Consider the following 14,903-nt stretch of genomic DNA (forward strand, 5'->3'; position numbering starts at 1 on the left):
TGAAACGCCTATTTAAATGAAGCTGTGAAGTTAAATGTTTTCTCAGTAGGTGTAACAATAACACTTCTATAAACTGCATAGACGCCTCTCCCCCTCGTGAATCATACCTTTAAATAATATTTGTCCTTATGTATTAAGGCATGCAATACCCATGGACATGAACAAGAGGTCTATTGCTTCCAAAGCAGCATTCTGGGTCAGTTTTCCACATGCTCCATTGAGAATTTAAAGAGTGTTATTTTTAGCTATGCATCAAATTTTCAACAGAGAGCTGCTTGCACAGTTATTTCATATTCTGCTTCAAGTAACTTTGGAAGTTGCAAGATCAGAGGGAGAATTTTAAACAGTCATGTGAGGGCTGTGGGAGAAAGTGATTAAGATGCTAAGTGTGGGTGTAAATAAAGAGGCAATTAATAAAAGCAGTCCTGCTGCTTGAACAGACCAAAGAATTCTGGACGACAAGGGCTATTTCCTATAATGGCTAGGCAGGTGTTTATGGGAAGCCCACAACGAGGGAGCTGTTCTTATTTTGAAGGGGTTTTTTTTATAAGTTCTGTGCTCAAGGATATACCACATCCTCAAAGCCCCATGCTTGCCTTTTTTGTCTGAACTGCCTTGTTTTCTCCAAAGATATCCACAACAGCAGGAGAGCAGAAGAGTTTTTCTAGCATACGATGAAGGAAGGAAAAAAATGCAACCCTCCAGAAAAATAAAGAGCCACTTGATCAAGATGCTCTTTGTGAGACATTGATCAAAGAAACAACAACAGCTCGCTTTTCCTGAGCGCAGAGAAACCTTTATCAGCATCTGTTTCGTCTGCCCCTCCTTATGCAGCCAGTTCAAATTCACTGGTCCCTGGAATAAAATTACAGCACCTTAAAGTAGTGGCATTCTGAATTTTTACTAAAGACAAGCCCTCTGTTCTTGCTCCTGATATTAAATGTCAAGAGTTCAAGAGGGAGGAAAACAAAAGACTCGATTAAACGATATGGAGTGTTGTGGTAGACAAGCAGACCACCGCAAACATCGCTTTCACCAATAAAGTCATTACAGATTAATTTAAGAGGTAGTCACCAACACTTATCCAATGCTGTTAAGGTGTCAATAACCCCCACAAACAACTTCCCAGAATTATTCTGAGCCAGGGGTGCCAACTTGAAAAAAATAATTGGGGGGGGCAAGTTAAGCCCCACATAATCACAGGACGCGACACACACCCCATCTGAATGGCAATGCCCATCAACTTGGGGGGCCCCACTCCCTCAAATATTTTTTTGAGGGGGGCAAGGTACCTCAGCCCCTAGGAGTTGGCTCCCATGTTCTGGACTAATACAGTTATTACCACACACAAATGTCTGTGAACATAGAAAAATAAATAAAATATAGGGGGTTACATGGAAAAAGGAAAGACTTTATTTCGGCCAGTAGGTATTAGAATTAAGAGAATGTGGATAGCTCTATATTATTATTATTTGATGCAGGCACCCCGAAACTCGGACCTCCAGATATTTTGGGACTACGACTCCCATCATGCCTAACTAACAGGACCAGTGGTCAGAGATGATGGGAACTGTAGTCCCAAAACATCTGGAGGGCCGAGTCTGGGGGTGCCTGACTTAATGGATAGTATTCTGGAAATCTAGTATTGTGGGGATATAGGAGATCCAAAGGGGAAATACATGTCTGCCTGAGCTATGGCAAATGACTGCTGTCATGGACAATACTTTGACTCAGTACCACTGTCTCTGTATCTGCCATCTCTGTCCTCTGAAGTAATCTTGCAAACTGACAGCTCACGCCAGTCAGAGAGAAGCGGCAAGAAAAAGGTATCTCCTACACCACGCTCATCAAACCCTTCTGCGCCGAAACCAGTATGTTGTTTGTACACATGCCATACAAATGAAAATATTGAGGATCCGTTACGGATCTTTCACATGTCAGATTTTTCATGGTAGAAGGAAAAGCAATTTTCTGAGTGCGTTATTCTGGAGCACTTGCTAAAAAAAGGCGACACGCCGAAAGGCAGCACGCCAAAAAAATCTGGAAAAATACAGCAACTAGGGCTGGGCAATACCTGGTTTTCAACATTGTGATATATCAGCAGCTAAATACTGGGATATGCTGATATATCACAATGTCTCCTAAGGTGGGAAGAAGAAGCGGAAATACACCGCCCAGTCTGGAGGAGCATCAGAGCTTTGTTGAACCCCCTCAACTGGGGGTGGGGGGAAGCCTCCTGTCCCCCAGCTGAACGAGCCCCAATGTCTCTCAGGGTCATGCAAGCCAGAGGCAGAGGGCTTTGCTGAGATCCAGCACCAAGCGCCTTCTGGCGGTTCCCTCACTGCGAGAAGCCAAGTTACAGGGAACCAGGCAGAGGGCCTTCTCGGTAGTGGCACCCGCTCTACGGAATACCCTCCCACCAGATGTCAAAGAGAACAACAACTACCAGACTTTTAGAAGACATCTGAAGGCAGCCCTGTTTGGGGAAGCTTTTAATGTTTGATGCATTACTGTTTTATTTTATATTCTTATTTTATATTTTGTTGGAAGCCACCCACAGTGGCTGGGGAAGCCCAGCCAGATGGGTGGGGAATAATAATAAATAATAATAATAATAATAATTTGTTAAACTTCTCCCCTGAGGTACGGGCAGCCGAGGCAGGAACAAGCTGCATCGGGCCCAGCGCCTCATCAATGCAGCTGGTTCCTCCCTCTGCGATTTGAGGCCAAAGCACAATGGCACCTTCACTTGGCAGAATATCATGAGTGAAACTGCCGCTGCCAGTGTCCAACTGTAAATTGGGTTTTCCTCGGCACTCCAGGTACTGGTGTTGGAGGGGCTTGGAAGCGGTTTCACTCGTCATATGCCGCAGGGTGAAGGTGCCATCGAGCTCTGAGCCTCAAACCAGTCCTGGGCGATGTATCAATACAGGAAGTTGGAAGTTGAACGTAATCTGTTCCGGAAGTCCATTCTCACTTCCAGGTTTGCGGTTTTTGGGAGCCAAAACGTCTGAGTTCCAGGGCGTTTGGGATCCAAGGTACGACTGTCCCCTGTGCCCAGAAACCATACCAATACCAATGGATATGGGGGGGAAAGGCCCTAAGTTGTTGATCAACACCTGCTGAAGGCCCAGAGCCCGGGGTCAAAATGCTAGCAACAAGATTTCCATTGTTCTGGAGGTGGGGTTCCAGCAGCTTGCCAAAAGCTCTTTACAACTCTGCCTGTCTAGCAAAGTAAAACTATGCAAATACATGAAGAACATGTGTTTTTTGTTTTTTTTTTAAAGTCACGTAACTGTGTTAGTGCAACTGTTAAGACCTAAGCACTGTGCCAAGATGTAAGCTTAAAGTATACAAAACTGTCCTTACTGTGGAACACTGGTCATGAGATGGATCAGTGACCACAATGAATTAGCTTCATGAAAATCTTTCATCAAGTAACTACAAAAGAGGTACAAAATTAAAATTTCCAGCCTTGTCAATTTATGTCTCCTTGCTATTTTGATAAAAGGCCAAGGAAAATGTTTTGATTCCGCCCCCCCCCCCCGCGCTTGTTAGAACAATGGACCATAGTGTTTGTTTTTAAGGGACATCCTTCTGCTTACATAGTATTTTGTACATAAAAAATCACTTTACTATGATATATCGGTAATTTTTAAAAAATAAACTGTCAATACTACCCACTAGTGTTTGGTGTGTGTCCCCCCCAAAGATTTTATTAAAGTTTTCACATTACAGTGAAATAATACCTAGAACAAATAAAATTTAAAAAGGAAAGAGAAAAGAACTAGAAAAGAAAGGGAAGAAAAGAAGCAGAGAAATAACAAACATTGAGGGTAACACTAATAATAACCATAATATTATACCTTAATCGTCAATCCACAAAGAGGTGTGTCATCTCTTCTCTCACCTGAAGAAGCTTCCCTCCTCCTCAGCCTCACATCCTGAGGAAAACCCACTCTGACCCGTCTTCCACCCAGGTCTCCCTTTTCTATCCATCACCTCTCTGTTTGTACAGTGGTACCTCAGGTTACATATGCTTCAGGTTACATACGCTTCGGGTTACAGACTCCGCTAACCCAGAAATATTACCTCCGGTTAAGAACTTTGCTTCAGGATGAGAACAGAAGTCATGCTCTGGTGGTGTGGCAGCAGTGGGAGGCCCCATTAGCTAAAGTGGTGCTTCAGGTTAAGAACAGTTTCAGGTTAAGAACGGACCTCCGGAACGAAATATGTTCTTAACCTGAGGTACCACTGTATCTTAAAAATAAAGTTTTGCAGAAGGAAGACGTAGCAACGGCTTGCCTAAGGCTTTCTAAGTAAGGTCCTGTGAGTGTTGAAATTTGAACTGCGGACTCGCCAGCTCCCACTCTTAACCAATGCTCTGACATTAGCTTCACGCCTTGCAAGAATTAAACCTCACAACCCACATAAGCATTTTCTAAGCGCACAGTGGGTGCTTCAGCCTATGGCTCGTCATCAATGAACACCAGGGCTCTTCAACCTGGTAACATTTTAAAAAGGTTAAAACTTCAATTGGGTCTCTTAGCACATTTCAGATTCTCCATACACATTTTGAAGCTTTGATGATCATGATTATTACCTGCTATTTGTACCGAGCCATCTTCCCCCAGAAGAATATTACCAGCTTTTAAATCCCTATAAAAATGGATGAATAGGAGTCATTTCAGTTCAAGTAAACGAGAATATGATCACACTCGACGGAATTTTTTTTGTTGAGAAACATGCCACAGGGTAAATTAAAAGCTACTCAAAACGCAGTGATTATATGATCTTCTCGTTAATACTGAAATTGCCACTTTTAAAACGAGATTGCAAAAAACGGGTATTATTCCACGCACTTGAAAGCTTATCTTTTAAATCACATGCCGAGCTGGAAGTGTCTGCAGTGCTGCGGATCACGGGATATAAAGTTCCCCCCACATCTCAACTTGCTATGCCCTTCAAACTGCTCCCATTCTAGTATAGCAAATAAAGGGTTGGAACAGATTGAAGATTCCACCAACAACCATCCCATTTAATTTCTTTAGATGAGGTGACATAGGAAGCGAACCCAAGTGGAAACCAGGAAGCATCAGTACTCCCAGCCACACATATTTTTCTTCCTTCTCTGTTCCTCTCAGCATCAAATTCTCGGCACCAATCAAAAAGGAGGAGGCACAATTCAGTGTTGTGGTCTGAAACAAGTGGTTCGACAGACACCCTTCTGGCTGGACTTCACGTATATGACAAAGACTTTCTTACTCCAGCTTGCATTTCAGGTTAGTGTTTTTTGTTCGTCTTGTTTCATGGCAATTTTTAAATTGTTTTATTCTCTATGGTTTGTTTTTACACATACCGCTTAGACATGCTAACAATTAAGGGGCAGGTAAATGCCGTTTTAGAAAATCACGGAAGAGAAATTGTACTAATACACACAGTGCATTAGCTTTTTTTACCTGTGAATCTGTCCGTTCCTGTGTAGATAATCTAAGCCTTCCAAAACCTCTTTAAGAATTGTTGCTATTATTGATTCTTCAAGGACGCCACTCTTGTGCTCTCCTCTGTTGACCACGTACTTTATGATGTCCAACATGGAGCCTAGATTTTCATACATATACATATAATGGAATAAAAAGAGAAGTGTTCTTTTTAGGGAGTCATCTTGCAATTCAAGCTTAATGATGTATACTTTAGCATTTCGTTTTCAACTCAACCTTGACATACATACAAAGACCTCCAACAAGTAGAGCTTTGCTAAATGTCACCCCATTAACATGTTTGGTATAGAGGTTGTGCTTTCAGGTGGGCCAAATGCTTTTTCTCCAGTTCCGAACACAAACATGGGCATATGCCACCACAACCCTTAAAAACTAGGGCCCTCTCTCTTCCTGGGGAGTGATCTGAGCCAAATGATATACTGAGTAAGAGATTAAGACATGAATAAGGGCTTTAGCACTGCCTTCACTCTGGAGCAGGGAACACTTCTGCCTCATTTTCTCAGGACTCGTTTCCCAAAATTACCCCAAAATGTGTTGCTTTTCACAAATGAAAAAAACTCTCTCTCTCTCTCTCTCTCTCTCTCTCTCTCACACACACACACACACACACACACACACACACACCCTCTTACAGGTCAGTGTAGCAACATGCAGCCTATTTCTAAAGAAAACTATTTGTACAGCTTTAAAAATTTACACCACACATACCAAATTGTTAGTATTGATGTGGATTTATTGAATATTTTTAGATAATGAGCTATGCTACTATAAAAGCAGCCTTGAAGCGGAGGAGGGGGGGAAACAGAAAGAAGTAAAGAAATTCAACACACTATTTTGGTCAGTGTTTTCCAAACTTGGGTCTCTAGCTGGTTTTGGACTACAGTTCCCATCATCCCTGACTGCTGGTTTTGCTAGCTAGGTATGATGGGGATTGTACTCCAGAAACAGCTGGAGACCCAAGTTTGGGAAACACTGATTTAGGTGCTCACGATCACAGATTTGATTAGCTAAAGTTAATCTCAATATCTCACTGCATCACTTTAGATAAACTACAGAGACTTACCTCCACTTAGCAGTTTCATAACCAACCAGAGCTCATCCTTGACCACAAAAGACGTATAATATGTAACTATGTTGGGATGGTTGCATTGACTCATGGCTTGAATTTCTTTCTATAAGTAATGCAAAATGCAAGTATAATATTTTGGCAAGGAAACAAAAATGTTCTATAAGATATGTTCCAGCTATTCAAACCCAAGAGAGGCATTATTATGTAGAGCTAGGGAAATTAAGTTATGTGGCAGAATGGACATCTTTTAAAAACTAGCAACTTATACTTGCAGCTTTCAGAGTGGGAAAATATGGCTCAGATCAGGGATAGCCAACATCATGCCCTCCAGATGTTGCTGGAACAAAACGCGCATCATCCCTGTTCTTTGGCCATGCCGGATATCCAAAAACATCTGGAAGGCAACACGCTGACTACCCTTGACTAAGATTATATGGGTGATTGCCATGTTAGTTATACTTAGAGAAGACCCACTGAAAGTAATGAACTTTACTTAAATTCATTCATTTCAGTGGGTCTACTCTGAATATAACTAACACAGGACATCTCCCTATGTGCACAAATATTATTCGTGAAGGGGGCCAGAAAGCTATAGCCCTCAAGTTGAATAAATGTTTGAACCCAAATATGAATTTTCTTGAATTATAAAAAGACAGAGATGAAACATGCCAACTGGCCATTGATTCCATTACCTGATTAAAGATTCTGGGTGGGCAGCAACTTTAAGAGTTTTTCCTTGTTATAAAAATACTAGATTTTCATGAACATCATTCAAATGCTAGGGAGTCTAGTATGTACACGTATACATGTCCTTCAACTCAGTTTAACTTACAAGCAGTTCATCCATACTGGTCTGGCATTTTTCCAAGTTGATCCTTTTTATTGCTACGCGTTCTTGCCTGGGTTTGCATAGCGCCGCTTGGACCACAGCTGTAGCACCACTACCTGGGAGAGACAGAAGAAACGAGGTTCAGAGTTACCTACTGCTGCAGCAAATTTTAAACTGCGGGTTGCAAAAGACTGTGGTTTCAGAGGAGCTTCTCGGGCCCATCCTCAATGAGAGTATCTTGCCCATCATGTCCTCCTTCCCATCACTTGCAATGCAGTCACAAGGAGCACTGCATGCAGACTCTTGTACAGTGTCAAGTCCTAGGAAACAAGACAAGGAAAAGGTGCCGAAGGGAGCCCAATGGGGAGCTGTTAGCCCAACAAAGACCCAGCCGAGATGGAAGGTTTTCATCCTCTCAGACTTTTGGGAACACCTGGGGCCTTCCCTGGCTTCTCCCTCCTCCAAAGAAGACACCTGGTGACAAAGTCCTCTCTGGAAGCCAGGTGAACAAAGCCTCCACTGGATATGAACCTGGAAGCAAAAGGGAAGGGATCAAACCAGGTGTGTGTGGTCTTAAGAGGAGCCAAGGAAGGCGTCTTTGGGGCTAGGAAACTCAGGCTATGTGATGGCAGCTAAAGGCTCTTCACAGGTCCCTAGTGGTTCTGGGGGCCTCGGCAGAGCCCCCTCCCTCAGATGAGGTCTTCCCAGAGTTATGGTCAGGCTGGGATCTAAGAACTCTAGAGCAAGTGTAGCAAATAATAGATACACAAGGAGGCAGACTTCCCAGAAGAAACCCAGACAGACGGGAAGGTAAAAAACTATTATTATTCCTGGTGTTCTCCTTCTATACCAGCTGCCTCTATAATCTGTGCATCACCAAACAGGGTGGATTTGATTTAAATCACAATTTAAATCACTAGTCAGTAAGACTTGATTTAAATCATTTTTTTTTACAGAAAGATTCATTCTTGCTGGTATTCTTGCGGGATGAAGGTTTTTATTTTTGGAATAATACATTTGCAGAGTAGTTTTTACAGTTATATCAAAAATTACCGATTTGGTTATACTATTTAGAAATACATAGACAAATACCGGTAATTATGAAATTATTGTGAGGTTTAATAAGTTAACTGTTTATATTTGGACAACTTTTCTGCTGTACTTTATTGGAAGGAGAAAAATAATCATTTCCTTACTAACAATTTAAACAATTTATTTAACTAAAACAGTAACATTATAGCATATGCATCCATGTTTGTTGACTGATGTGGTTAAAACTTTTTTTTAAAAAAAATAACTTTGACTGAGCTTTAGCACACATGAAAAACTTAAAACAAATCCTTATTTCCTGATGAATAGCCTTTGGACTATAATGTAACTTAAATAGAAAACTATCTTTAGAAAGATTTTTCCTCCAAAAGCATTTTATTTTAAAAATCCAATTTAATTTTTTTTAAATCTGCTTTATTTATTTATATAAAAATCATTGGTTTTTATCCACCCTGCCTCCAACTTTTTAAGGCGTTGGAGGTGGTAACTCAGAACCTTTACAGGCTGAAAATGTACGCTGCACTGATGTCAACAGGGTATTCTTTAAAGCACCCCAGTGACAATAACAGACATCTGAAAATAATTTCTGAGAGAGTGTGTTAACACAGTTCAGCTGAAAAATGTTCACCCTGATCAAGCTTCGCTGGGTAAGCTTTAAACTCCCGTAGCTTTCCAGCCGCTCTGTGGAAAGAGGGTTCGGTGAACCTAAAAAAAAGAGGGCTCAGTTTCAAGTTACACAACTTCTGCTTGTCTGATTAGATACACTGGACTCTCTTGCCAGTGGTTTCAGTGACACCCCTACCTACCCAACTGATGGCAGACAAAAAGCTTAGGGAATAAAGCCAACCTTGACGGAAAAACGTTTCAGATTTGGGACCATCTGAGGTGACAATTAGGCAAAAGAGCTCTTTTGTTTATTTAATAGATGCTAAAGGGCCGATGGGAACATGGACCCTTTGAAACCCTAGACATTGCATAAGAAGCTGGCCTGAGTGCAGAAATATGGAAGCCTTGTGCAAAGGTTGCCAAGTGGTATTTTGGATGGAGCTAAAAATTCAGGACCCAAAGCTAGCAGAACCGTGCGCTCCTTGGTTAAATCCGTCATGGAAGCAAGCATCCTCTACGGCAGGTTCAAAATGAGTGGATTCCTTTGAGACGAGCTAGTAATTTGCAAAACAGGAATACTTTGCAAGCACTTGAGTATCTTCTGTGAATAAGCAAGGTTTTGAAAGCAGCATACAACTCTGTTACTCCTATACGTAACCCTTGCTTGGTTCACAAATCAGCACTTGACGTTTTTGCTAAGATCCCCTTTTTTATTTTTAAAAAATACATTATTTTGCATTTTACAAATTCAGTGAACAGACCACACTTGTGAGATACCCCAATTGGCCTTCTCAAACACTAGGTTTCATTCTGCCAGCAAAACTGGCATGCCCTAAACTAACACAACGTGTGCATAAAGAGCCTTTTGTTACGCAGCTTTACAATGGGAATTCAGTTACGTGCCTAATCCAGAATAATAGGGCGCTCTTCCCTCCCATTGGACAACAGAACTGACACAATACCTCATGACTGGAAGTTATTGTCTCTGTGTTAATTGATGTTTGCTTAGTTATTTAGAAGTAGGATGTTTTGTATGCAATTTTCGCCCTGCCACGCTTTGAAGACAAAGCTTGTAGCTCAGCATATCCACTCAATTATATTACCAAGATACACAGACAAAACCGACACCACAACGTAGCAACAAGTGCTTTGATACACACTCCAGTGGGTTGTACCCTTTTTCACCCTGTGGTCTTTTTTGTTTTATTTCTTTTTTAAAAAACCCATTAAAGTGCAAATGGGCAAACACATTCAAGAGCGCACCCCGCTCGCATACTGGAGAAAATTTACTGCAGACACCCAGCTATGAATACCTCGTAGATCCCGGTGCTAATTCCTAACTGCCGAAGTCCTGCTGGCATTAATTTACTTCAATGTAAATTAAACTGCTGGAGCAAAGGCTCCGCTGTTGGAGAAAGTATGCTTCTGAATGCCCAAAGCCACAGGTGAGGAGAGTGTGGCCGCATTCAGCTCCTGCTTGCAGACATCCCATAGGTATCTAATTGGATGCTGTGAGAACAGGTTGCTGGACTAGACGGGCCACTGATCCAGCAGGGCTCTTCTTGTGTTCATATTCGCAATAATATATTTCTGATGCTAGCATTTTAAATTTGGAAGTGTTAAGACACCAGGATCATCCTGCTGGCAACACTTGGTCCTCTTAGGGGACAAACATATAACAGGCAAGGAAGAAGACCCACAAAAATAAGGATCTCGGCAGAGCAATATACAGTCGCGCCTTGGATCCCAAATGCCTTGGCACTTGGACTTTCTGGCTACCAAATTCCGCAAACCGGGAAGTGAGTGTTCCGGTTTGCGAATGTTCTTTGGAACCCAAATGTCCAACAGGCTTCCGCAGCTTCCAATTGCATGCAGGAAATTCCTGCAGCCAAGTGGAAGCCGAGCCTTGGTCGTCAAATGGACTTCTGGAACGACCAAGGTACAACTGCACTCACGAAATAAGAGAACACCCCCAAATCAAAGGGTAGAGGGGCACAGCTATCACTGGAGCGGCTCAAAATGCAAATGGGCCAGGACCATATGTAAGTTTGCAACTTTGTGAACCATCGTGTGCAGGTCTCACTGAGGCTGCCAGACCTATTGCTTATGAACAACCCTTCCTTATCATTTCGGCTGTGTAATTACAGCCAGGAGAGTGACTCTTGATGATGCAGTGGTAGGGATTCCCTTGCACTTTTGTTTTATTGGGGAAACTTGCATCAATAGTTACTGCTGCCTTGTCTTCATAGGAGACAGATCTTCCTTGCCTGGCAACACAAATGGATTTCATTCCCTGTCCTCTCGTTTTCTTCCTTTTTCCTAAACAATGGATTATGGGTTAGGCATTAATCCTTAAAAGGGGCACATGCAGGAAGGAATGGAAGCAACCATGTCAAGGGCAGGAATGAAGTACTGGCTGCGTTGAGGCAGAGTTACTACTAGTATAACTCAGAGAGTCTTAGGTTCTACAGCAGAGTTTGGCAAACTTTTCATGCTGGTGACACAATTTTTAGACATGCATCATTTTGCGGCTCAGTAATTCAGTTTTACTAGCAAACCAGAGGTTAAATGGACCCTTTTCCAGCCCCCGGGAGGGGTACAGGAAGCGTTCATACAACACACCTACACACTACGGCCAACACATTAACGTGCTGTGACGCACAACTTGGAAAGCTCTGTTCTACAGGGTAGGGGTGGAGGCAATACTGACCTCATCTGAAACATCAATATCCCTAAATGAAATAAATGAGCGTTGTTTTATTCTTCCAGCAGTACATAATCAGACAACCCAAGAGCACACAAGTTTCCTTGCCTTGTTCTTCTAATCTTCATCAATACAATACTCAGAACAGTGGAGGATCTGGGCTTGGCATTTTGGTGGTACAAAGCGAATCATGCCAGCTAAAGCTTCTGAAAGGTACAGCACACTGTCCACTGTCCACTTGTTGCAAACTTGCCACTGGCAATCAAAGCAGACGAAGGCACAGAACCAGTACATGGCAAGGTTTTCTCCCGTAGTTTTATAAATAACAACCCACATGCACACACATACAACTACTTCGTCAGGATGTTAAATATTTTAAACGAATACAGTTGTACTTTACAAACTTCACTTTCAGTGCAAGTTGCTGTACTATTAGAAGGCAGCAATGAGCCAGTTTAGCTCCAGAGACAAAGAATCGGGAAGTGGTGCCAAAACATGGAAGAAACGCATGGAGAAATAGAATATCTCCACTAAACAGCTTGTGGAAACAGTAACAGCCATGGCTGCCTATATTAGGGGGCTTCAGAACACGTTTAATAAATTAATTGTGACAGTTTAATCATGTGGCAAATTGGTTCTCTTTATTCACCCTTAGTTCTTAAGATTCACTGCTATTTATTGTTCCACTTAATGTTCTTTCTAGGTATGAGCTTATACACCATTGGCAATGTAAAGATATTCTCACAGCTTATCCATTCACAAATCCTGAGTTCCCCAGACTCACCTCCTGAAAAGTTTAGTTTGGGCACTGGGATCTGCCCTATATATTTTGCTGTGAAGACAGATGCAAAGAATTCATTCAGCACCACTGCAATCTCCTTATCCTCCTTTAGGGTCTAACCACCTCCCTAGACTGCTTCCTGCTACTAATATATTATCTTGTTGTTGTTGGCCTTAATGTTTTTAAGCATTGTCCCAACTCTTCATTACTTGACTAATTTTTGCCTTGTATGAAATGCTCACTTTGTCCTACTGCATACTTACATCCATGTGGCATGGACTCGTGGCTTTTGAGCAACAACTAAAATTAGGGGGGGAAAGACTTGGGGGGGTATAAAGAGGGACTACTGGAAATCAAACAAGGAAGTGACCACCAACCTGGTCTCCAGTATCTCCTCCTTACTTACTACTTACATTTACTGTGATGTGTGTACGTAAGGAGCAAACTGCATAAACTTACAAGCAGTGTGTGGGAAGGGGAAGGAAACCACAAAACTTTATGAGAAGAAAATAACAGAAGACTTGTATCAGCATATCGGTTTCAGCAACATCCTACAAGGCTAGGCTGATGCTTCAAAAGGCCAAAGAACCTTTGAATCGCACAACTGGAAGGTACCACAAGGGCGATCTACTCCAACCTGCTACAATGCATGAATCTTCTGCCCAATGGGGGGTTTGAACCCACAACCCTGAGTTTAAGAGTCTCATGTTTTACCAACTAAGCTAAAGGGCCCACTGAGCCAGTTCCCAGAACCAGCAGTTCCACAATGGTCTCAGAACACCAATGGGGAGGATACATTAAAAGTTGCAAAAGTAAGGAGCATACCTGCACTCTTACTGGGAAGGAGGCGGGGAGGAGTGAAATTACTTGTCACAGGGAAAAGAGGAAATCCATTCCCCTAGAAGACAGCTTTAACAGGTGGGAAAATTCTAAGTGGCATGTGGCGAGTGTGCCGATATGCACACACACCCCTAATTTTATTTTTATGAGCAGCTCCACTGGTGTAGAACACAGATGATATACTTGCCCGAGGAGTACCATACTCTAAGCTGCTGAACTTAGTGTAAAAGGAATGGAGAGGTGGGAAGGGGAGCAACCGTGCAGGTGCTGCAAAAGACCGAACTACGACATATTCCACCTTGCAAGGTACAAAGGAATTGCCCCTGGCACACCATCAGAAACGGCAACTCATTGGATCATTATACAAACAATAGCCCACAATAGGTTATTGTTAAGAAAGCCTCATAAGCCTCTGTCATTTAAGTCTCACTTCACACGGAAGTTCCTGGAAGAGAACATGTCTATACAATTTCAGCCTAGCAATCAGCAAGACTATCCTTTGTTCTTGGCTTACCCTTCAAACAAGTGGACACACACACAAACCCTTTTTAGTTTTTGATATTAGAACCCACCGTGTGCTTAAAAAAACCTTCCTTGCCACTAACTAGGATGATGCAGATTACCAAGAAGACCCAAAACTAGGAGAACTCACCAGCTCCCTCCCTCTCTCTATTTTTTTTTAAATGGTGGTCCCTACATGGCCATCATTAACACAGCTTGAACCAGCTTAAGCATTAGATCTTTACAGCATTGAATGCAATCCCAAAAACCATTATTCCTGTCTCCCAAAACCTAGTGAGAAATATAGGCTGAAGTAGCAGTGGGGGGAAAATGGGCTGTCTTTTTTAATCCAGCCGCATAATCATACCAACAATAAAATTACAAAGAAGTGGGTTTTAGGGAAGGCTGGTGGAAAGTTTAAGGGGTAAACCGTTCAGGATGAGGCCCAAATTGGTGTCAAAAACTGCCCAAGCCATCTAAAAGTATGAGGCTGAGCAAACCATAATTATAATAACCTGAGTTTTAGGCCTTTAAAAACACGGGCCCTTTAATGTATCACAGTGATCTGAGGGTGCAACTGCACAGACAGTCTGAAAGAGGAAAATCATCTATGCACCAGACATCTTGTCCCCTGTAAATCAGAACAGGATGGTAGAAAGGCAAGTGTGAAGTTTACACCGCCAGGGCCAAAATTAGGCTTCCCTCTCGTGAGTATTAGTACTAAGAGGCAGCATTTCTTTGCAGGACTCCAGTGATGCAATAGAGGTATAGTGTAAAAAAAATGCATTTGATGATGACTCAGTCCATTTAGTCTGATGGAGAGGTTATTTGGGGAGAAAAGAGAAACCATGAGCCTTTCCCAGCTTTTTCAAGGTGGGTTTTGCTCATCTCCTTAAAATGTGCCAGTAGAAGTTGCTCCTGTCCACTTGGAGAGCTCCGAGAGTTTATTTTGAGAACATTTCCAAGAGCTGAAGTCAGAAGGAGGAAGAGACCTGGGAAAGTTTTGAGCACAACAGAAGTTA

The 14,903-nt window shown here is 42.2% G+C and overlaps 1 protein-coding gene across 5 annotated transcripts in view; it reads right to left on the reverse strand.

The window, feature by feature from the left end:
• The window catches only part of STK39 (serine/threonine kinase 39), a 113,889-nt gene that overhangs the window by 57,565 nt on the left and 41,421 nt on the right, over positions 1–14,903 (reverse strand). For all 5 annotated transcript variants that reach the window (XM_082236828.1, XM_082236824.1, XM_082236825.1 and 2 more), the window contains exons 2-5: positions 7,403–7,515; positions 6,565–6,673; positions 5,460–5,601; positions 4,604–4,659 (exon numbers count right to left, since the gene is read on the reverse strand). In XM_082236828.1, coding sequence (XP_082092954.1) covers positions 4,604–4,659; positions 5,460–5,601; positions 6,565–6,673; positions 7,403–7,417 — 322 coding nt within the window. In that variant the 5' untranslated portion in view covers positions 7,418–7,515. The remainder of the gene's footprint in view (positions 1–4,603; positions 4,660–5,459; positions 5,602–6,564; positions 6,674–7,402; positions 7,516–14,903) is intronic.

Source organism: Podarcis vaucheri (genome assembly GCF_965113315.1).
Source record: "Podarcis vaucheri genome assembly, chromosome: 1".
NCBI classification, from domain to species: domain Eukaryota; kingdom Metazoa; phylum Chordata; class Lepidosauria; order Squamata; family Lacertidae; genus Podarcis; species Podarcis vaucheri.